This window comes from Petaurus breviceps, unplaced genomic scaffold (genome assembly GCF_028583685.1).
Source record: "Petaurus breviceps papuanus isolate PSGF00001 unplaced genomic scaffold, PetGlider_PUasm1.0 186, whole genome shotgun sequence".
Classification (NCBI taxonomy): Eukaryota; Metazoa; Chordata; class Mammalia; order Diprotodontia; family Petauridae; genus Petaurus; species Petaurus breviceps.
In genome coordinates, this window is record NW_027185798.1 from 7,208,123 (window position 1) to 7,230,108 (window position 21,986).

At 45.4% G+C, this 21,986-nt stretch overlaps 2 protein-coding genes across 3 annotated transcripts in view; one reads left to right on the forward strand and one right to left on the reverse strand.

Moving 5' to 3' along the window:
* Window positions 1-232: 232 nt before the first annotated feature.
* MDH2 (malate dehydrogenase 2) lies at window positions 233-15,136 on the reverse strand. The gene is made up of 9 exons (XM_069089460.1): window positions 14,952-15,136; window positions 8,306-8,474; window positions 7,239-7,322; window positions 6,988-7,097; window positions 5,444-5,569; window positions 4,331-4,408; window positions 2,479-2,578; window positions 1,919-2,070; window positions 233-529 (listed from the first exon to the last, which is right to left on the reverse strand). Exons 1-9 carry the CDS (start codon window positions 15,015-15,017, stop codon window positions 398-400), a joined length of 1,017 nt encoding a protein of 338 aa, XP_068945561.1. The 5' UTR covers window positions 15,018-15,136; the 3' UTR covers window positions 233-397.
* Window positions 15,069-21,986, forward strand: part of STYXL1 (serine/threonine/tyrosine interacting like 1) — a 70,574-nt gene continuing 63,656 nt past the window's right edge. Inside the window, exons 1-2 of one of the 2 annotated variants that reach the window (XM_069089457.1) lie at window positions 15,069-15,229; window positions 16,903-17,006. In XM_069089457.1, the coding sequence (XP_068945558.1) occupies window positions 15,069-15,229; window positions 16,903-17,006 (265 nt within the window). The other variant, XM_069089459.1, reaches the window with a different exon arrangement.

Genomic DNA, 21,986 nt, shown 5'->3' on the forward strand with positions numbered 1-21,986 from the left:
CCTCCCCCCACACACACGGCTCATTCTCCAAGGGGTCAGAGGGCTGCCCTCACACCACCTGTCCCACTCCCCCCCCCAAATTAATAAATTACTGAGAAGGGCATTATGCCTTAGCCCACCAGACTGGTGGGTGCCTGGATCATGACCCTGGGAACAGGGCTGGTTAGAGCCTGAGGCCATTCTGGGGTTTTAGGAGCAGAGCAGAGGAGGCTCAGAGAAGGTACCACAGGGGGAAAAAAGATGACAGTTTTATTGATGTGCCAACATACCAATCGACAGAATTCATAAGTACAATCAGTCTCCTCAAAGAGGATGCACTGCATATGAAATAGCTTTCAAGTGACATGATGCTTAATAAGTTAAGGAAACGGACTTCTCTTTTCACAGGACTGCGTCCTCACTTCATGGTCTTGACAAAATCCTCTCCTTTCTTGATGGAAGCTTTCAGCTCGGGAATGGCCTCAGCAACCATCTTCTCTTCAAAAGGGGAGAGCTTGCCAACACCCAGGTTCTTCTCAATGCCTTTTTTCTGTTAAGGGAAGAAAATCAAAGGGACTTTTTGGGTATCTCAGCAATCGGGTCTAATACAGCAAAACACTCCCCTTCAAGTGATGAGTGCTCTGTAAGTGATAAAGCAGAGGCAGGAAACCTCAGAACCAGATGAGAAGAGAACTGGGAAGTGTTTAACAAGATCAAGTACCAGCACAAGAAAATCAGGTGACCTTAAGTCGTGGTTTTCTAAGTCAATAAGCAGCCCCACGGGATTCCACTACTATAGGGGTTAGTTAGTGGCCCTGTTTCTGAGTTTGGTCCCCTGCCCTAAGGACTCCCCACAGATCAGAGCCGGCACTCCTTCCCTCCTCACTGTCACTAGGTAGATGACTAAGGAATGAAACTTATTTTAAGATCTGCCCAAGTCAATTATCTCTTGTTACTCTATTTATATAGCACGGCACACACACAATCACATGTGATCCTCACTAAAACTCTGTGGGCTTGGCATTATGTACACACAGGGAAATGGAAGTACAGCAAGGTCAAGTAACTTTTCCCATACTTTCCAGCTATGAAGAGTTTGGACCAAAACCTCACGTTTCACTCTTTTCACTAAACTAAGACTAAATGATTGAAAATAAAAAAGCAGATTTCTGCCCTCCTGTTCACATCTGTGACCAACAGAGGGCAGCCAGCTCCTTCACCTACTCTTCTGAAGAGGGTCAAGACAGACTCCTCCATCACAAACCTGCCTGTACTAAACAAAGGAGACCATCTCATCTCACACTAAATTTCACCAGCACTAGTTTGTGTGGAAAAAGACCCAGGTAGTTTAGCTGGCTGGAGCTCTGTATGAAGTACAGGTTTGGTGCTGGGTGGCCTCGCCCTCACCCACCCAGCATACTGAGGAATCCTGAAATCATCCCACAAGGAGAACAGGGGAAAGGCCTGGGGCCCTTCAGTCTGGACAGATCTGAGGAAGGAAAGAAATGACAGCTACCCACTAACAGCAGAAGGGTTGTCCAGATTCAAAGCAATCAAGAACTCAGAAGGTCCTTCCTAAAGCCAGATGGCCTCCCTCAGAGGTCTTCAAGTGAAAGCTGACTGCCTACAGTCAAGGACACCTGAAGGCTGAACAAAGCACTGAAGTGTGTGGAATAAGCTGGACTAGACTGACCTTCCGAGGACCCTTCCCAACCCGAAATTTCTATATAATGGGCTACCCCAAAAGGCAGCAAAAAATTGTTAAATATCAACTAAGTCTGATGAGTCTAGTTCTACTGAGAACCCAGGGCCTCTGTGGACCTTGCTTTAGCACACACCCTTCATCCCCAGACATTTAAAGTCTATGTTACTCAGTGACCAGTATCCCACAAAGGAAATTCTACAGCCAGAAGTAGCGGCTCTGCCAGAGGGCACATACCCCAAGCAGCAAGGGTGTAGAGAAATAGGAGCATTCTGTTTCTTCTGATCTGACAAAGGAGCATTCCACAACTCCCTCCTTCCCATTCATTGCATCCACAACAGAGAAGACAAACCTGGCACCAGCATAGGCCATGGACAGGGTAGCAGAACCTAAAAGAGTACAATGAGGTTAGTCCAGGCTAATCGTTCAACAACAAGATTAAGGTAGAAATCAGACCTAAAGCAGTCTTTTCTGAAACTGCCACCAGAACATTTTAATGCTCAGTAGTCAAAACTGAGTTGGCTTTCCCCCTTTGTCCTGAGCACTCATGATGAGCACTATGCACTTTCAATTCTACCTCCAACCCCCCATCCCTCTCCCCGAAGCACTCGGAACTTGCTTTGTTTATTTCATTTATTCAGCCTGGGGTCCATCAGCTGAAGAGTTCCTCGAGACTTAGCTGGTTCTCAGACAAGTCACCAGATAACGTTCCCCGACCCCAGAGAGCTCTCTTGCCATAATACAGATAAGCAGAGACCGCCCTGGAGCCCCCACAGACACTTCATGTGAGAGCCCACCTGCTCCAGCTTTAGCTTTCACAACTTCTGTCCCAGCCTCCTGGATCCTTCCAGTCAGGGTTTTCAACTGATCCTCAGGAAATTCCACCTTCGGGGTGCACTGGAAACCAAAGAGGCTCGGTTATCCGAAAAGAAAGGGTTGAGTCTCCCAGGTCAACAGACTCTGATCCTTCACTTCACCAACACAAGCCACCTGTCCCTCTCCTTTACTCCAGTGACCTGGGATTTCAGCAGTGGTGGACACACCTTGGGACACAGATCACAAATGCCCTGACCCAGGAGCTTTCTGAAAACTGCTGTGAGAGTAAGACCCAGTCAGCCTGTGGCCCATCAGGTGAAGGGCTCCTTCCTCCAGACTTAACCAGGCTGGTTCTCAGACAACAGCCCTAGAGGCCACCCCCAGGCCCATATGCAAAACCTCCAGCTTGACAGGACCTGGTGTTCAAGGCTCAGGATCTGTACCACAATTAGAGCAAGATTTTACTGGAAGAAGAGACTCTTTTATCTAGAAAAAAAAAATCTTCAAATAACTAATTTATTCAATGCTTTCTGGAACCATGATAAGCTAGGCACTAAGTTAGGGCAGCTAGGTAGCACCATAATGTACAGAGCACTGGGCTTAGAGTCAGGAAGACTCATCTTTCTGAGTTCAAGTCTGACCTCAGCCACTTACTAGCTGTGTGACCCTGGACAAGTCACTTCACCCTGTTTGCCTCAGTTTCCTCATCTTCAGAATGAGCTGAAGAAAATAGAAAACCATTCCAGTATCTTTGCCAAGAAAAGCCCAAATGGGGTGAGAGAAATTAATGTTATACTGTCCTGTTAATAACTAATTATTAATTTGTGATCTACCCTTTTCCTTCCTTTCTGTTAAGAACTAACTCCTGAAAAGGTCAGTCAGTCTCTGAAGAGCATGTCTGGGTGAAGATATTACTCCTAGGCCTCACCCAGCTCAGGAAGGAAAAAACTAGCCAGAGAGGTCCAAATGGAAATGGTTTCCCTTGCCCAGATGCCTCCAGGCTGCAGTCTCATGATCAAGCCTCAATCTCGGTTCTCAGCAGGAGCTGAAAACTTTTAGCCCACAGCCCACCTCCTTACTCCATCATTAAATACCCACCACTCAGAGTTAAGTTTCACTTATCAAGGGAGTTCACTTTCAGAAGGGATTTAAGGGGCTTCAGAGTCTCCCCTGGAGTATTTTATCTGGTTACCAAGAGAAGCCATCAATTTATCAGTTGCAAGCTAGCCGAACTAATAAACTGATTATTAATTATCCAGAAACTCTCTTATGGGTTTCATTAGTCACAGGGATCATGAGGAGTAAGACACAGCTGAAAAGACTCAACAACGAAGACAAGCCCTAACTTAGGGCTGGCTCAGCAGCCCAGAACCCTTTCTCTCCCACGGGTGCTCACCTAGGAAGCCATTTGCTCTTTACAAGTCTACATCTAATTCTAACATGGACCAACGCAGATTAACTGGCAAGCCTCACTAAGGAGACACAGTCCAGACCTGATCCTGGAAGATCAGCATGGAAAGGACCATGGCTTTAAATCTCACCTGACACCCATGTGACTCTGGGCCGCTCATGCCTCTCCTGGGGTCCCTCCCAGGCGGTCCCTGAGGTCCCACTGAGACCCATGATTCTCTGTGACCTTGGGCAAGTCCCTTCACATATTTGGACCTTGTTCTGCTCACCTTTAAATGAGGGGACTGGACACCTCTGACCCAAGAAGCTACAATCCCTTTAGAAATCAACCTCAGAGCAAAGACTGGAGACGGCTTCCTCCTTCCCAAGCAATTTTATTAGAGGAAATTTCTTTGAGGCCACTACCAACAAGGAAGCACATACCTGAGAGATCAGGGGGATGATGGTCTTCCCTGCATGGCCGCCAATGACAGGGACATTGACTCGAGCTGGATCTAGGCCCTGGTGAAAATGTAAAGCTCAGTTAATTTTTAAACACGTTCAATTTTAAGGTTCTGCACAAACTTTTCTGTAAGCCTTGCCTACTCATCCTGATAACACCGAGGAGCCAAAATCCATAGAGCTTTATCAAAAACAAACTCCTTTCAGAAGGTAAAGGGTCAGGCCACAAAGCTCAGTCCTACCACCTAAAAAAGTTAGCTAGAGGTGAATGAAAGAAACTGACGTTAAGGCAGGGGTTCTTTTTTTTTTTTGGGGGGGGGGGGCGCGTTTTGCTTTCTGGAGGCCAACTGGGGTTAAGTGACTTGCCCAAGGTCACACAGCTAGTATGTCAAGTGTCTGGGGCCAGATTTGAACTCAGGTCCTCCTGACTCCAGGGCCAGTGCTCTATTCACTGCGCCACCTAGCTGCCCCAAGGCAGGGGTTCTTAACCTGGGTCTGTGAACTTGCTTTTTAAGAAAATATTTTGATAACTACATTTCATTATAATTGGTTTCTCTGGAATACAATATAGTTTATTTTATGCATTTAGGCACATGATTCAGAGAAGGGAAGCATTGGTTTCACCAGACTGCCAATGAAACCCATGACAGGCAAAAGGTCAAGAAAGACTGCTATTTAAGGGGCCAGTTATGGTTTAAGAAAGGTTGTCTGATATACCTGTCATCTACCACTTGGTGAACTAAGAAATGGCTATTTTTGCCAGGGGAGCCAGGAAACATGGGTGTCATGTGACAGAAGTCACTGTCTCTCTCTGCAGAGAGCTGCAAGCTCCGCACGTTTCCCCAGCCTTAGAGTCTCCCCAATCCAAGCTGTCACCCACCCCCACCCCATAGAAGCTCACTAGAGCTGGCAAGCTGCAAAAACCTTTTGGATACATGAAGTTAATGAAGTCATGTGGTCCTAAGACTTATGAAATGAGTCTCCTTAATCCCCAAAGACTAAGGAAACCAATCAAGACCAGTTAAATTTTTAATTCAGAATTCCCTAAATCTGGCTAAGAGAAACTGGGAAGGTCTGAGCTGAACTAAGTCTTACCTTCAGTTCTGCAACAAAAGTATTTGCTCTGACAATATCCAGGGTTGTTACACCAAAGATTTTGTTGGGGTTGTACACGCCTTGTTTCTTAAAAACTTCAGATGTGATTGGGATGGTAGAATTGACCTAGGAAAGGGAACAGACAATAAGTCACTTCCCCAGAGTTTAGAGATGAGGGGGACAAAACATCACATCAGGTACTGACTGGTAAACTTTCAAAAGCATCTGAGTTTAAGCCAACCTGGTCTTTACAAAGCTGAGAGTGCCACATCTCTTCTTGCTACACTAAAGAGAAAATATTTTGGCACATGGGATGCCCGTCCCAATGCCTGAACCATCAGTGTTGGCGCTGAGAAACAGCCTCAGACACATTTCATGGCCTTTAGGAAACGAATGTGTTAAAAAGGTGTCAATTTTAAAATGTGTGTCTTCATCATAACCTACTCAGTCCAGGTTAGTCTGAAGCTGTGAATGCCATCCCAAAGCACAGCAGGGCATTTCAAAATCTAGCAGCTACGATGGAAAATCCTTCCAGTGGCTGCAGTTCAGACTTCAATGAGGAATAACTAAGAGACTGGTGGAAGAGCAGGCTTCCACCATCAAGAAGGCCTGGGAACCTCTCTAGCTACTGGATAAAAGGCCATCTTCCTTCAGTGGATACCTACATTCAGATCCTTTCTACGATACTAAAGTCCTACTTTAACCCAAATGTTGGAAAGAGCAGAATGCTCCTGCTCCACAAGTATCCTGGGGGAAGATGCCGACATGTGCCTGGAGGCTTTAGTGAGGGCTGAGGAGGGGCCAAGCACACAGACTCCTCCCACCAAGTTAGCAGCAGCAGGGCACAGATGAGTTAAAGAGTAATAACTAATCATGCAGGAGGAAGATCAGACAGTATCAGCAAAGGGCAAAAACTGAAAGAGGTAGCAGAGAGAGAGAGAAATGGCTGGCTATGTGACATTAAGGGAGATAACACCTATTATAAACCATCCAAGAATTAAAGGGAATCTAATGCCATAGAGAGCTGGACAAGTCAGTCCTCATTTATGGAAACCTAACAAACATTAGGGAAACACATTCCAAGTACCAGTACACATGGCTGCAATGAATGCCATGACTTTAGATACCACAAGGTGATTACGACTTCAGAGACAGCTGGGAGCCTGACATGAAGTGACACAGAGCCAGGAGACCACAGCCCTGATCAACTCTGTCAAGTAGCAAGCAGACAAAGGATTACATCCCAAGCCTACTTCACCCAAGTTAACACACACAAGCTTTCATCTTACAACAGACCACTATTAGCTGGACAACCAAAGAACGACTAAGCTAAATTAGCTGGAATCACATTCTGGTTCTGCTTAACTCCAAGGTATGATCTGTTTATGTCTGGCTATGTGAAGATAAAATTTAATTCCAAATCAACAAACAAACTCCAAAACAAAGACAAAGCCCCCAAGAAGAATCCATTCCGGCAGTAGCCCTCTCTCTGACAGGCCTGCCTGCCATTTGACACCCAGCTGCCCAGGGAGAAGGATGCTTACCGGGTTTGCAATAATACAGATCATGGCTTCTGGGCAATGCTTGGCACAGGCAGCAGCCAGAGTAGCTACGATCGTAGCATTGGTGTTGAAAAGGTCATCACGAGTCATTCCTGGAAGTAAGCAAAGCAAAGGGGCTGGGCATTTGAATCACCTCCTCTTCTGCCATTGATGCCATCCTGGGTCTCAGTCTGACCCTGGGGTTGGTGGGGAGGCTTTGCTGGCGGCTCATGCAGCATCTCTACCCAACGTACCTGGCTTTCTGGGGACTCCTGCAGGAATCACGACAACGTCACAGCCTTTCAAGCAATCTGGCAGCTGCTCAGGTCCCATGTAACCTAGAAAGAAACACAGCTCACTGAAATAACCACACCCTTTTCTGACCCAGGGATGCTAACTCACATCTGTATAGGAAATGGGCAAAATTTCAGCACACCCAAATGCTCTGAGCAAGAGTTCACATTTTTACATATGCACCCCACTTAATGTTATTTCACAATAGTCTTTAAGGCCCCCGCACCAGCTCCATCCCATCACCCCCTACCAGTATGGGTCTAGCGCCCCCCTTCCCAACTCCACTGTGCTGGCTCAGCTCATTCTTGACTCCCCCTTCGACCTACCTCCCCAAGAGGAGATGCTGAAAGGGAGGGGAAGGCATCATCAGCACCACTCAGTTCTGCTTCTAGAACACTATCTGCCTCACTGCTGGTGACCATTAGGTAACATGTGCCAATATAGCCCATTCCTCACCAATAGCCCAGCTAGGTAACACAGATGAGGAAATTAAAAATGACTTGTCCACTAAAAAAACTAGGAACTGCAAGAATTGAGACTTGAAATAAATTTGGACTTCAAACCAGATTCTCTCTGTTAAAAAATGTGATGCCTCAACTGTCCCCTGAGAGGCATCTCTAACTGCAAGCCCAGAATGGCCCCAAATATCTAAAGTCGGTAATGGATAAAAGGTTATTACAGTAGCCCCAGAAAGGGGTGAAAAGGGCAGCCTGGATTCTAACTAATTTTTCATATCATAAGCTTTAGGAAACTAGCTCAACTAAAATGCAACAAAATGTTTTCAGACATTACTACTTAAGGAGGTTTCTGCTTGTTAAAGCTCAAGCACAGTTCAAGCATTTAACTTTAAAGACTAGATCTATATTAACAATGAAGCTTTAGGATTGTGAATATCTGATTAAAACTAAAATTCCCACACTAAGTACAGACCCAGACCAATTCAAGCGCCCTGACTCCAAAGTAAGAGGGTCATTCATTCACTCAAAATGGAAAGCCAGTACAGATGTTGTGGGCTCACTGGCAGTACCTTTTACAGTTGCTCTGGTCTCAATGTGGCTCAAATCGGCTGCTACACCAGGAGTATGGGCAATGTCATAGAGTGTTAAGCGGCTCACCAAAGGGCTATTCTTCAGGAGCAGCGAAAGCGGCTGTCCAATTCCTCCAGAAGCACCTAGCACAGCTACTTTTGCATTATTCTAGAAAAAGGAAAGAGGGAAAGAGAAACAATGGCAACAGATTCAGAAGGCAGAAAAATTCTTACATGGAACTATTGCATCACACTCAGTAGAAAAAAAGAATATCTAACAGCCTTAGCTTTGTTCAGTAGAAAATGTTTTGGTGCAAAGTCCTGCCAGAAAAAGAGCTGTTGTTTTAAATAGCATCTATATGATGGTCACACAGATGGGCAGTGAGGGGGTGCAGTGGATAAAGAACCAGGAAGACCTGATTTAAATCTAGCTGTGAGACCCTGGGCAAGTCACTTTATCCTGTTTGCCTCAGTTTCCTCATCTGTAAAATAAGATGGAGAAGGAAATGGCAAAACACTCCAGTGTCTCTGCCAGAGTTATGAAGAATACAATTGAAATGACTAAACACCACCACATGATGGTCTTATTCAATGTGACACTATCTTGGTTACAACCTTTGTGAAGATGTGACCCAGCAGCAGCTCCCAAGCCTTCAGCAGCTGCTGCCACCAAAGTCCTTGGCTCCACCAAGGGGTTCAACATCAGAAACAGAAACGGATTCATTGGTGGAAATGACACTGCACCATCTGCTTCGGCACTGGGCCCTAAGGGCCACAGATTTTTCACCTAATTGTTCCACTGAGGCTACCATAAGGTTGTGTCCCACTTCCTCACCGTTTCATTAATCTCGGAATCCTTGGCTGACAGAAACCAAAAAGGTTCATTCTACCCCTTTAAGGTGAAGGAAACACACACTCTTCTGCTCTATTTATAATAAAAGGTCTGACACCATGGTCCAAAACCCTGTCCCGTAGTAAGAATCCCACAGCTGGGGAGCACACACTAACTCAGGACAATTAGCTCCATTCTGCACCTACCTGTCAATCCACTGCAAGGACTAGGAAGGTGCTTTAAAACAAAGCCCTAGACTTGATTTGAAGGTGTCAATAGTAGAGAGACTCTCCCAACCCAGAAACTCCTTTTCCCAATGCACACCGTCAACCACTTGTTCTTAGTTGTTTGGGATCCTGAGAAATCCAGTGACTTCCCCCAGTTTCAAGAGCAAGTATGTGTCAGAAACCAACCTGACCCCAAGTCTTCCTGACCCCGAGGCCTACTGTCCCCCCAGAGAAAACTGGCCAGAAATAAAACTGAGCTAGCTCAAGTCCATGTGACCTCCCCTTCTCCCCAGCTCAGCAGATCAATTATCAAGGAGTCTGTGAAACACCCGAAATCAACTGACAAGCAACAACTGAGGAGCCTCTGCGTGTAAGGCAGGCACTGCCCGGGCAGTGGCTACAGAGTCAAATACCCTTGTACCCTCAAGGTGCAGCCATTCTCCCTGGGATAGTGATCTGAGGACCAGAGCAGGCTTCCCAGAAGACAGGAACTCCAGAGAGGGAAACGGAAAAGTGAAAAGATCCCTGGCTCTGCTTTTTACATAACTGAGGAATACTTAAACCACCTGCTTACAGAGTGTTGGAATGTGAGGACTCGGAGTCAGATTCCGACTGATTCTTGCTACCTTCCAGTCTGTACAGTCAGTTTCCTCATCTGTAAAAGGAGGGGGCTGGACTAGGTGGCTCCTCGAGTCCCTTCGGGTCCAAATGGACGATTCTAACAAGCCAGTGAGGAGCAAGACCATTCCAGACCTGGGGTATGAGTGGTTTGTTCAAAGGCATGGAGGTGGGAGATGGAATGCTTAGCTTAGGGCCAGTGGGGCTGAAACACGACTGAGAAACGATTCCAGAAAGGCACATGCATGAAAGATGAGTAAGGGCTTTAAGGAACCAGCTGGGGAGGAATATGCATTTTATCCTAGAGACAATTCTTGACCTCGGGTCATGGCATCCATCCTCCTTACTTTATAGGCCCAGAGAGTGTGAATGACTTGTCCAAGCTGACCCAGGCACTAAGTGATAGAACCAGGACTTGCACTCAGGTCCTCTCACTCTAGCAGCTTGGGAAAGAAGGTAGCTCATGCATTTTGACGTGTGGTGGTGTGAAGAGCCTCCCTAGCCAGGGCACATTAACACCCACTCCACAAGTGGGTCTAAGTACTATGATTCTTATTTTCCAGATGAGAAAACTGAGGCCTAATGAGGAAGGGTCAGAGAGATGCTGCAAATACGAAGTTCCTCCTTACTTCATCTGCATTCTCAAGAACCAAGGCTGTGGGTGGAGCCTGTCCCCCCTTATAATGCTTATTACCTCAGGTTTCCAAAGTAATCTCTATTGACAACAGTGAAAAACAGGGATTTGGGGTTTTTGGTCCAGACCTGGGACTTACACCATGTAGGTGAAGAATTCCTGGTGAGCAAACTCCCTTCACCAGTGCAGAACAGCAGAAAGTTTGCAACTTTGGGTTCTGAGGACACTTGTCTGGGGCCAAGAAGAGGACAGAAGACTTGCTCACGGCCACACAGCCAGGAGGTGCTGGGAGCCACAACAGGCTGCCAGGTTTGTTCTCTATCCACAGACCCATTCTCCCTCTATCAGCATTAATCAGGAAGGGTTCACAACTGATGAGACAAACTGAAGTACCAGTATTATCATTCCTGACCACTACCAGAAGAAAGAATGTGACTGGTCCAAGGTCCCACAGCTGGAGCTTGAACCTGGGACTTCTGACTCCAAGTCAAAGGTCCTTTCCACTATATCCTACAACATCCCTATTACTGCATGTAAAAAACTTGGCTAAATGCAACACTAAGGAACCATTTAAATAAACAAATTAAGTAAATGAAAGTATCAGTAAATGAATTCATACTTCAAAGATGTTACCTGACAAATCCCGTAGCAGTAATAAACTTTCTTAATCAAAATGCAAAGCTTAGCAGGGTCCCAAGAAACGAATGAACGAAGAAGCATGTACTAAGCACTTATTGTGTGCCAAACACCGTTCTAAACTGCTGGGGATTCAAACAGAAAAAGCGAGACAATCTTCGCCCTCAAGGACCTCACACTAATGGGGGAGACAGTGCATAAAACTTCAGTTGTCAGGAAGATAAAAAGTCCTGAAGTCCTAGGGGTGCAAGAGTGGGGGCAGACGATAAAACCCGGGGGTCCGGAGGTTACTTAAATAGTGAGATGACAGTGTAGAGGGTTGAGGGCACAATGACAGAGTACTCCATCTCTTCAGAAAGAACAATTAGGAGAGCTCAAGCCCCATGAGCAGACAAGCAGCTCAGGCAGAGGAACACAGGGGCGAGGGCACAACCAACTGGTAGTGTTTTTGACATCTGATCAAGGAGGCTTCTGGGAAAGATACTGGAGCAGGCCAACAGTCCTCCACAGTGCTGGGAGCTCTCCTTAACCATCCTGGATGTGTTAGGGGAGGTAAAGGAAGAAGGCAAGAGGGGCAGGGAATGGACTCATTCACGTTTACTAAATGCCTATAACATGTCTTACCTGCTTCTGGGTGTCATAGATGATAAAGACTGCTTCATTTTAAAACTTAGTAAATGCTGCTGCCTCTCTGCTTTATAGTCCTTACAGCCTGTCTCAGACATTTCAACTTGGCAAACATTAATAAGGAAAGTGATACGGGAGCTGCATGACACACACTCCTGAATGCCAGTTACAACATGTCCAAAGAGAGCGCCCCATTTACATTCTAAAAGGGCAGAATCAAGACTGGTGACTTGAAGAGAACCATTTTGTTTATTTGAAGTTTGTTTTAATCCTTCAGCCACCACTTACACTTGAGGAAGCCCCCAAAAAGGGTCAGAACCTACCTACTCTTTAGGTTCCAAACACAACCTTTCTGGTTACTTCTCTTCTCTCCTCTCCAAAGAGCCAGTTATAGATCACAGAGCTAGTTAGTGGTAGAGAAAGTAATCAAAACAAGACCTTTTTCAAATATAAAATTCTTTGGTTTATACATGACCTAAATTCTCCTTGGGGTCCTCATCTCTTCCCTTCACCCTTAGAATTCAGCAAATATGCCTTAAAAGAACTTAGCAGTCTAATAACTTCAACTAGCATAAGCCAAGTCAATAATTAGGAAAAGAAAGGCCCCCTACCAGTCAAAATACAAAACCCCATTTGCTAAAGCTTATGGACTTTACTGGCAGGAAAATTCCTCATTCAGGGCCGATTTTCACTAAGAATTTTAACAAATTTAATTATATGACTTTCAAGTATACAGCAGATTAATAGTAAATCATAAAGCGATTGTCTGCTCTAGCTAGGAACCTCATAGCTAAAAGATAAGGGCCACTGATGGTGGAGGTGGACCCAGAAAAATAATACAGAACAAAGGAAATCAATAAGTCCAATGATCCTGGTGCAGAGATAAGGTGCCCTATGTACCTTCTCAGACTCTGAAAGTACACATTACTAAGCAGCATAAACAACATTCATGTATAATGTTGAGTCATCCAGAAAGTATTACGTTCTATACCTTGAATTTAACATGGCGAAAAATTTTATGGTAAATTTTGGGAAGATGAATATCATCTAAAGTGGTCTGAAATTTACCTGGAATATTCAGCTATATAGAAATAACAATATGTTCTGGGTAGATTTTATTGTATCCTATTTTTTAATTGCTAATCATTTCAGGGATGTTCATCTTGCCTTTTAAACTGGATCATTAATTCCACCAGGGCAGAATTATATTTTTTTTAAAATCCTTTCTAGGGCAAATAAAAGTTACTCACTACAGAAAGTCACTGAGTAGTTCATTCACACCTAAGCACTATTTTTTCAAATGCAAGTCAACTGAGGGTGAGAAGCCTAAGAATGATATATCATTCATTCACTGAGCCAAGAAGTAAAACCCTAAGATTCTAATTCTAGCCTACTTTTTGATAAAGGACTCCTATCCAGAGACCTGGAGCTATCATGTGAAATCAGAGAAGGACCAGGCTTTGGAGAGCAAGTCCAAAGCTTTCATTGTACAGATGTGAAACTGAGCTCCAGATAGGGGAAATAACCTGCCTAAGAAAGGTAAGAGTTAAAAATAGGCTGATCTTTCCAGGATCGAGGACAGTACTTCCCCCCCCCCCTTACAATAAAGCTTCATTTACTCTCAACAATAACCTCAAAAAGCATTGGTAACTTCCAAAGAGAAACCAGGGTTTCTGGGATAGTTTCCCCACTGAGTCCTATAGGCCAGGAAGGAATTAAGATGGTAGTTAAAGCAACCCCTATCCCAAATTACTGCGGGCAAGAGGCATTAACAGTGGCAAAAGACTGGCTGGGGGGGAGGATTTAGGAGGGATGTCCCGGTGTCCAAAAGGTATTTAGAGGTCTCCAGAATGTCCTCTCCACTCAAATAAGACACACCTTGAATCCTTTACACCCCTCCCCTCTCCCCCCCCACTCAGTAGCTACAGCCAGAAAATCTCAGATTCAAATCTAAAATCTGACACTCATTTGTTGTATTTCCTCATGTAATAGATGGCCCAGAGTAGTCAATGATTTGCCTGCTGCCAGCTGGTAAGAGAGTCAGAGTAGAAGAATGCTGGTATAGGTGGTGTGGTGTTGTTTTGTTTGGCGGGGGGAATAGCCTATTTGCACAAAAAAATGTATAGCAGCTCCAGCTCTTGTGGTGGCTAAGAACTGGAAATAGAGGGGATGCCCATCAATTGGGAAATGGCTGAACAAGTTGTGGTATGTTATTGTAATGGGTTACTAAAAGGTGCAGGATGACTTCAGAAAAACCTGGAACACTTCTATGAACTGATACAAAGCCAAGTGAGCAGAACCAGTAAAGGGCTCCACAGCAACAGCAACACTGTCCCATGAGGAGCTGCACACGAGGTGCAATGCAGCGATCAGGGACACTGCCAAAGGCCTCCTGAGGAAAAGTGCAGAGAAGACCTGCATGCAGACTGAAGCGAACGTGTCGTTCTTCGCGTCTTCTTGCACAAGATGACCAATGTGGAAATGCTGTAGGTGACTGCACATGTATCACCTGTATCACACTGCTTGCCATCTCAGGAAGGGGGAAGAGGAAGGGAAGGACAGAATTTGGAACTCAAAAGAATATTAAAAATTGTTTTTTTACGCCATTGGGGAAGAAATAAAATATAAAAAAAAAAGCCGTGAGCTCGAATCCTTCCCATGAGTGATCATGTGACCTGTTACTACCCCCCAGCCCCGCTATAACAGAAGAACCCCCCATGCCAGCCCCCTTCTGCCCCTGGGAGTCCCCTTGGCGGGGTGGAGGGGGCCCTGCTTCCACCTCCCACACCACGCCCCCTTTTCCTCGCCCCTCCCCCAAGTTCCCTTTTATGGGCTGACTGCCCCAGGACAAGAGCTCTCCTTCGGCTGGAAGGTGTAGGCCCTGGGCTCAGCAAGCACCTTGGAAAGGTGTCTCCCCCTCCCCGGGCCTGTTTCCCGGAAGACCCACACGCCCCCAGCTCTGTCCTCCGACTTTAGGACGTTCCCTCGCCCTCCCCGGGCCTCATTTCCCCCTCTGTAAAGGGCAGTGCAGGCCCCTCCGGCCCGGACGTCCTGGCCTCGAGGCCTCCTTACCTGCGCCGAGGTGCTTAGGCCGCGGCGGAGGGCGGCGCCCACGGGGCGGGCGAAGGACGACAACATACTGGGGATGGACGGAGGGCGCGGGGCCGGTGCCGGGAAGGAGAGCGGCCTATGACTCCAACGACCTCCAGCACGCACGCAGCACGCAAGCACGCAAGCACGCAGCAGTCTCTTTCAGCTCTCGGACTCCAACCCCCGCGAGATTTGCCGCAGTCGCCGGGCCACGCCTCCCTCCCACCCTGGCCTGGCCGGGTCATGTCCAATCTCGCGAGGTCAGTCTTCCAAATCCCGCGAGATCTCCTGGACGTTTCCCTGCCCCCTCCTTCCCGTCCTCCTTGCTTGCAGGCCGGCCTGCCTGCCAAGGTTGAAAGGGACGTTGCGGAGGAGATTCAAGTCACGCGAGAGTTGGGAGGCCTGGTGGGATTTGGACCTCGCAACCGTTCTTAGCAACCAGTTGGTGGCGGAAGCGGAGGAAGAAGCCGCGACGAAGGCGGAGCCTGAGGCAGGACAGAGGCAGAAGGGAGAGTGGGAGGGAGGAGGAAGAGGAGAGGGAGGGAGGAGGAAGAGGAGGGGAGCTCTACCTACAATAATTAATAACAGTAATAATAAATGGCCGTGCAGAGCCCAGAGGTGAAGGGCTGCCCTCCCGCCAGGCGGGACAGGCGAGCCGCGGGGCCCAGAGGCCGAGTGACCCGGGGCTGTGCCCGAGGCCCCCAGGCCGGAGCCCGGAGCCCCGGGGCCACACCCCAGATCCTGTTACATCTTAGCAAAGAAATGGATACCGGACACTTATTATTTCTTAAATCAGTCAGTCATTAAAGCATTTTAAAGTCCAAAAAATGAAACAAGCTTCTCCAGAAGCTTACATTATTGTTTTTAATTGCGTTCTGTTTGTGTTAACCAGAAAACCTCTCCAAAACTAGATTCCAATGGCAGATGAGGTAAAGTATTAAAAAGTCAAAATGTTCTGCCTTAAAAAAAGAAAGTAACAGTGGGGAATTAGAAACCGGGATCTAGGCTCCTCGTAAACCTGGATTTTGTTTATTTTTTATTGCCTTGGTGAATAAGAATTTTTGAAATTTTATTTTTTACTGATGGCTTTTGTTATATCTCATTCATTTCCAGACATAGCCCTTCTCCTCCAATGCAGTGAGTCATCCCCTATAACAAGTATTAGGAAAGAAAAAGAAAAAAGCAATTTAACCCAACAAACATCTTGATTATGTCTAACAGTATATGCAGTATGGAGAATAAGATTTTAACAAAACTTTTATATTGGATTTGGATAAATGACTTGAAAATATAGCTTATCATTGACTCTAGATCCCCAAATATCTTTTTGACCATTCTATACTCTCCCTAGTTATATTTATACATATATGTACTGTGTGTACATATACATATATGCATACATATGCATATATGTGTGTATGTATATATGTGTATTTAATATTCATAGTTAAAGTTGTTCAGTCTTTTTTCAGTCACGTCCAACTCTTTCTGAACCCATTTGGGGTTTTCTTCAAAAAGATACTGGAGTGGTTTGGTATTTCCTTCTCTAGCTCATTTACAGATGAGGAAACTGAGATAAACAGGGGTAAGTCACTTGCCCAAGGTCACACAGCTAGTGTCTGAGGCCAAATTTGAACTCAGGAAGATTAATTTTCCTGATTCCAAGCTCAGTACTTTATCCACTGCACCATCTAGCTGCCCTATAGTGCAAGTACATTTTGCTTAATAAAATATTTTTTAAACCTTTATTCTTCACTGAAGATACTGCATTTTTAATTCTTTGAAATTTCTTCTTATGGATATTCAAATGATTCTTTGCATCTCTGAATAATTTAAAAAGTAGAGATTTTAATTGATATATTGCTTCCTAGTAAGTTACTTTTTTAAGATAGAAACTTATTTATGCAAGTTCCTTATTGTCCCTTCCCCATAGAATGGCTGGATTCACTTTGTGTGAGCCAACAACACTTTACAACATCTTGAATCAGGAAGCAAAACACTCCAGATTAGCAGAGACCAACTATCTCTATTTACTAGGTAAGTCAGACACGCCTCTCCTATTCGTTTGTTGTATAGAATTGCTCATTGAGCATCTTGTACATATGGGGTCCTAAACTTGCCCATGCCATGGAGAATGAATACAGAAATGGATAAGACCAGGTCCAATAATCTCTTCCCTGCCCAGCTTGAGCAAAGGGAGAGGAGTGGCGCAGAGATAGGTATGGTCAGCAGGTATGACAGAGATGCCTGCAGAGAGTGGTGCGGTAAAGTGAGCTGGCTCATGAGGCTGGTCTGGATGAGGCAGTCTGTAAAGGTCATATCTGTGGGAAGGGCTAGAGGCAAATGGGGAGTTTCTGGAGATGAGTCAATTCTCCTGAGGTGGCGAGCACATTGGGCTTAGAGGCAGAATATAGTAGTGTCAGGATCCACAGTGGGAAGCAAAGGAACCTGGGCCAAGGTTAGATAAAAGTCCAAGAAAACCAGGGGTCCAGAGAGGTTTAAGTTCATGCAAAAGGTATATTTTTCTAGGTTGTTTTGAGCCCTAGTGTTTGGGTACATCCCTACTAATCTTGGTCTTGTGAAGTAATTTCATCTTTCAACATCTCCCTGCTACTGTGTGCCTCACGAACTTCATTGTTTCTCATATAGAAAATGCACACAGTGGCGGCCAGGTAGTGCAGTGAGTAAGAGCCCAGCCAGGAGTTGGGAGACCCGGGATCAGGATCATTCCAGCCTCAGATACTTAACACCCACACAAAATAACTGGCCATGTAACCTTGAGCAAGTTACTTAACCCCAATTGCTTAAAAAAAAAAAAAGAAAATGCACACAGTGGCAGGGAGATGTCGAAAGGTAAAGTTAATTCAGAAGACCAAAGTTATTAGGGATGCCCCAAACCCTAGAATTTATATTCTGGTAAGATGTCCAATGATGGTAATACAATGATGGTAATAAAATAAAGTATTGTTAATTGAAAAGATATGTTTATGGATTGTCAATTTTCTACAATACTTGGGGCCAAAAGAATCTCATTCACTGGGGGAAATTTTCTGATCTACACTCCCCCAAAGTGGGTGTGAACTCACTACATAATGATGTCATCTAGTTTGGGAAGATTTTTTTTCCAAGTACCTGGCAGGCATTTCATTGTAGTGGGAGAGTTAGAAGGACAAGAAATGGGATTGCCATGACCTAGAAGGGACAACAGCCATGATCGTGGCAGGGAGAGGACCGTGGAGGAGTGTTTCCTGTATAGCTCCTAAAAAGTCAGCACTCTAGACTCCCAAGTCAAAAGAAGGCAGCATTTTCTAGCTTCCTGTGCCAAGAGAAGTAAGTGTTTGATCAACTGCTGTACTGAGATTGAAAGGACAGTGATTAAGCCAAACAGCTTTGAACTCTGATTCTCAGCCCTGGTACTCAGTGTGATCTGGCCCTCACTCCCCATCCAGGAGATGGAAGGATTAATTAGGAAGCTGGAGAGCCTTCCAGAAGACAATTGGAGGTGGTGGACTAGGGCGTAGGTGTCAAGAATGTTTACTAACTCATTGACATCCTTGGATTTACATTCCTTTTATGTTTCAGTTAAATTCCTTGTGCTCTGATTTCATGTGTCACACAGCATAGATAGGTACATTGGTGGGGGCTCTGTGGACTTAAATAGATGATAATCCTGACAGTACTGTGAACCTGGGTAGAGCCAAAAGGGGTGCTTTGTTTTGTTGGGGCCCATCTGGGATCCATTTCTCTTTTTTTTTTAATCGAATAAGTCTATTTTGGTCAAGCTAAGCTTCCCTGCTCTAGAACTTCAGAACTATTCTAGAACACCTTTTCTTTTCCTTTTTTTTTTCTTTCTAGGCTTTAATTTTATGACAGAGTTTAACAGTACATCTCTTACAGGGCAGACCAACAATTAAGTGATTGTTATACTCTTATGCCAAAGTGTCCTTGAAGTTTTGTTGTTTATTGCTGAAGTGACATCATGGAACTGTCATTGTAAATTACCTTCTTGAATCCTGGAATGATGACCATGATTACTCTGCTGGTAGAAAATTTGTGCACAACCAGAGGATTTGGTCTGCCCTGAGTGTAGACCCTTCAGGGGAATGCCAAGGGCTGCTCGATAAAGTATATGGGATAGCAGGAGTGTGTCAGCTGCCTGACACAGTAGAATATCATAGGGTCCCAGAGGGGTCACTGTGATTGGGACCTCTCTGCTGCTAACCAAGAGAAGATAAGACATTTTAAAGCTTTCTTGCTGAAAGGATGAATTGGGAATGATAATAAGGGGCCTCCCCAGGAAGTTGCAGGTCATCATTCAGTGGCCATGCTTCTTCAACAGCCAGGGCCCTGGGGCTATAGTTAATCATGGAGGGCAGACCACCAGCCTACCTGCCTTGTTATAAAGAACTCATTCCCACTGTCCAGGAGAGGTACTGCTTGAATCTCAGTCTAGGAAGTACCCCAGAAGTAATATCAGAAGCCAGGGGGTTGATCCAGAGAATCATCCCAGATTACTGAAAGTCCTGAAGGCACTGACATTTGATCTTGTACACTCTCACCCCAAAATTTCAGCAACTCATGAGTACACAGGATGGATGGAATTTGGGAGTGTGGAGAATTCACAGCCTGATACATCTTCAGTTCCTTGATAGTCTTCAATAAAAGGGAAAGAACACTTCTGACTCTGTGTTAACAGTTGGAAAGGTTTCTCCAGCACCAGGGACCACCCCCACTGCCTCATGTCCTTCCCCAGCACCCCAAGGAGGATCAGAAGCAAATGCAGCTGCAGGCTAGATAAAACCCAGACCGTTGTTGACTGATTGATTGATTCAAGCAGAAGGCCAGCTACTGACCTAAATGAGCACAGGGTGAGGACCATGTGATTAACCTTAACTTTGTGCTTACCAGCAAAGGGACAATCAAGAGGGCCTTGTGGTGACTTAGAGTGGATATGCCAAACAGAGGTGGAGGTTGTGCCCCAGGAAGGACCATAAGCAAGGACCATAATAAGTTTGTCCCACCTGTCCCCGTGGCATCTCCCCAGGGAGGGACCAGAAATCCCAAAACAAAGGCCAACTCAGATCATGGCAATTTCACTGAAGAAGCTTGGGCCACCCTGGCTCCCAAAAGGGCCAGTATGGACAGCTTCTCTTCTCTGAGGGGAAGAGTTTGGGATCCAAGGTCACAACAAGCCACCCTAGGCAAAGTGCCTAAAGAATGTGAGCAAAGAGGCTGTGCTGGGAGAATTTCTTTTTCTTTATACAGTTTTATTGAAAGATAGTAGCAGAACTGATGGAGTCTGAATGCAAATCAAAGCATACTTTTTTTAACTTTATTTTTCTTGGGTTTCTCTGGTCTGTATTTTCTTTCACAACATGACTAATATGGAAATTTTTTTTGAAAGAAAGATACAATATCACAAACAACAGGTCATAACAATCAGTAAACATCACAGCTGTTAATCAGGAGTCAGGTTTTCTTATTCGCCAGTATTCACCCTATACAACACAAAACCAACAGTGAAATGTCCCTGATTTCACCTTAACAGAAAAATTTTAATATAAATTCATATCTACCTCTCATCTCCCTGATTAGAATGCAAGCACATTACAAGTAGGGATTATTTCATTTTTTTGTCCTTGTATCCCCAGCCCCCAGCCTAGTGCTAGGCATATTGTAGGTGTTTAATAAATACATACTGGTTTGGGTGCATTAGGTTTTAATTTCTTGCTCCTTTTTGAATATTTTAGTAGTATTTGTGTTTCGTTGCTAGAAATAGTCAGAAGTCCAGTTTGGCTGGTCCATTAGAGTATAATAGGGGGTGTAAGTTGGGGCCAGGTTGTGAAGGGCTTTAAAAGCTAGAGTTTATATTTTAACTTAGAGGCAATGAGGAACCAATAGGCAGATGATTATGGTCAGAGCTGTGCTTTCAGAAATTCATGTTGGCAGTGGAATGGAGAATGGCCTAAGGAGAGGAGAGACAGGGTGACCATTCAGAGGTTATTACAATAGTCCAAGAGAGCTGAGAAAGGCCAGGACCAAGGGCTATCACCTGAGAAGAGAAGAGGAATCCTATGCAAGAGATGTAGTAGAGATAAAAACAAGGAGATTTGACAGCTGCTTAGATATGTGAGGTGGGTCAAAGTGGAGACTTGAGGAGAAGCCTGATGTTGAAAACCTGGATCCCTGAAAAGACGGCAGTGCCCTCCACAGACATTGGGAATGCCAGGGATGTAGGCTGGAACATCACTGCTCCTGGAAGGCATCTGCTCAGTATATACAGCAAGCTGGAGTGGGAGGAAGGAGAGGATCTTCCTAGGGGGCCCTGTAAATCTGGCTGGGATGAGGTGATTAACGCCCCATGCAGATGGGGGAAGGTGGGGAGATTACCAGAGAGCAGGAGGACCGTGATGGGCAAAGGGGCCCTTCAAGGTGGGAGTCCAACCCCATGATTGGCTGTTGTGGTGAGGCCAGGATCCATCCTTCTAGCCTTTGGAGAGTGGATTCCGTGCCTGTGGGAGTCCCGCCTAGGCCCTCACTGTTCCAGAAATCAGGAGCTTAAACATATTGTCTGTCCTTGTTTCGAAGGTAACCAATGCTATTGTTTTTAAAAGATTCTGTGGGAAGGAAGTGTCACAGAATGATAATGATATGGAAGAGGATCTTTAGGTCATCACATCCAACCCACTCATTCTGCTAAGGAAGCTGAAGGCCTGAGATCTGGGACCTCCCCAGCCTCAACTGCTCTGTTAATGACAGGCCCCAAACAAAGAGTAAGGCCAGGCCCTCTAATTCCTAGTCCAACAAGAAACAGGTTCTGGAAGGATTTATTTTAAAGGCAGTTTGGAAAAGCTGCAGGGAAGAAAGCATGTGAAGGGGGGGGGGGATTGTCTCACCTGAAACCTGGGGATCTCTTGTAGAGATTCAAGCCTGATGTCTGATGGGATGGAGCCCATCATGACCTCCCTCAACAAGAGAGAGATAATGCAGGTAGAAACCAGCAGAGACACCGGGTCA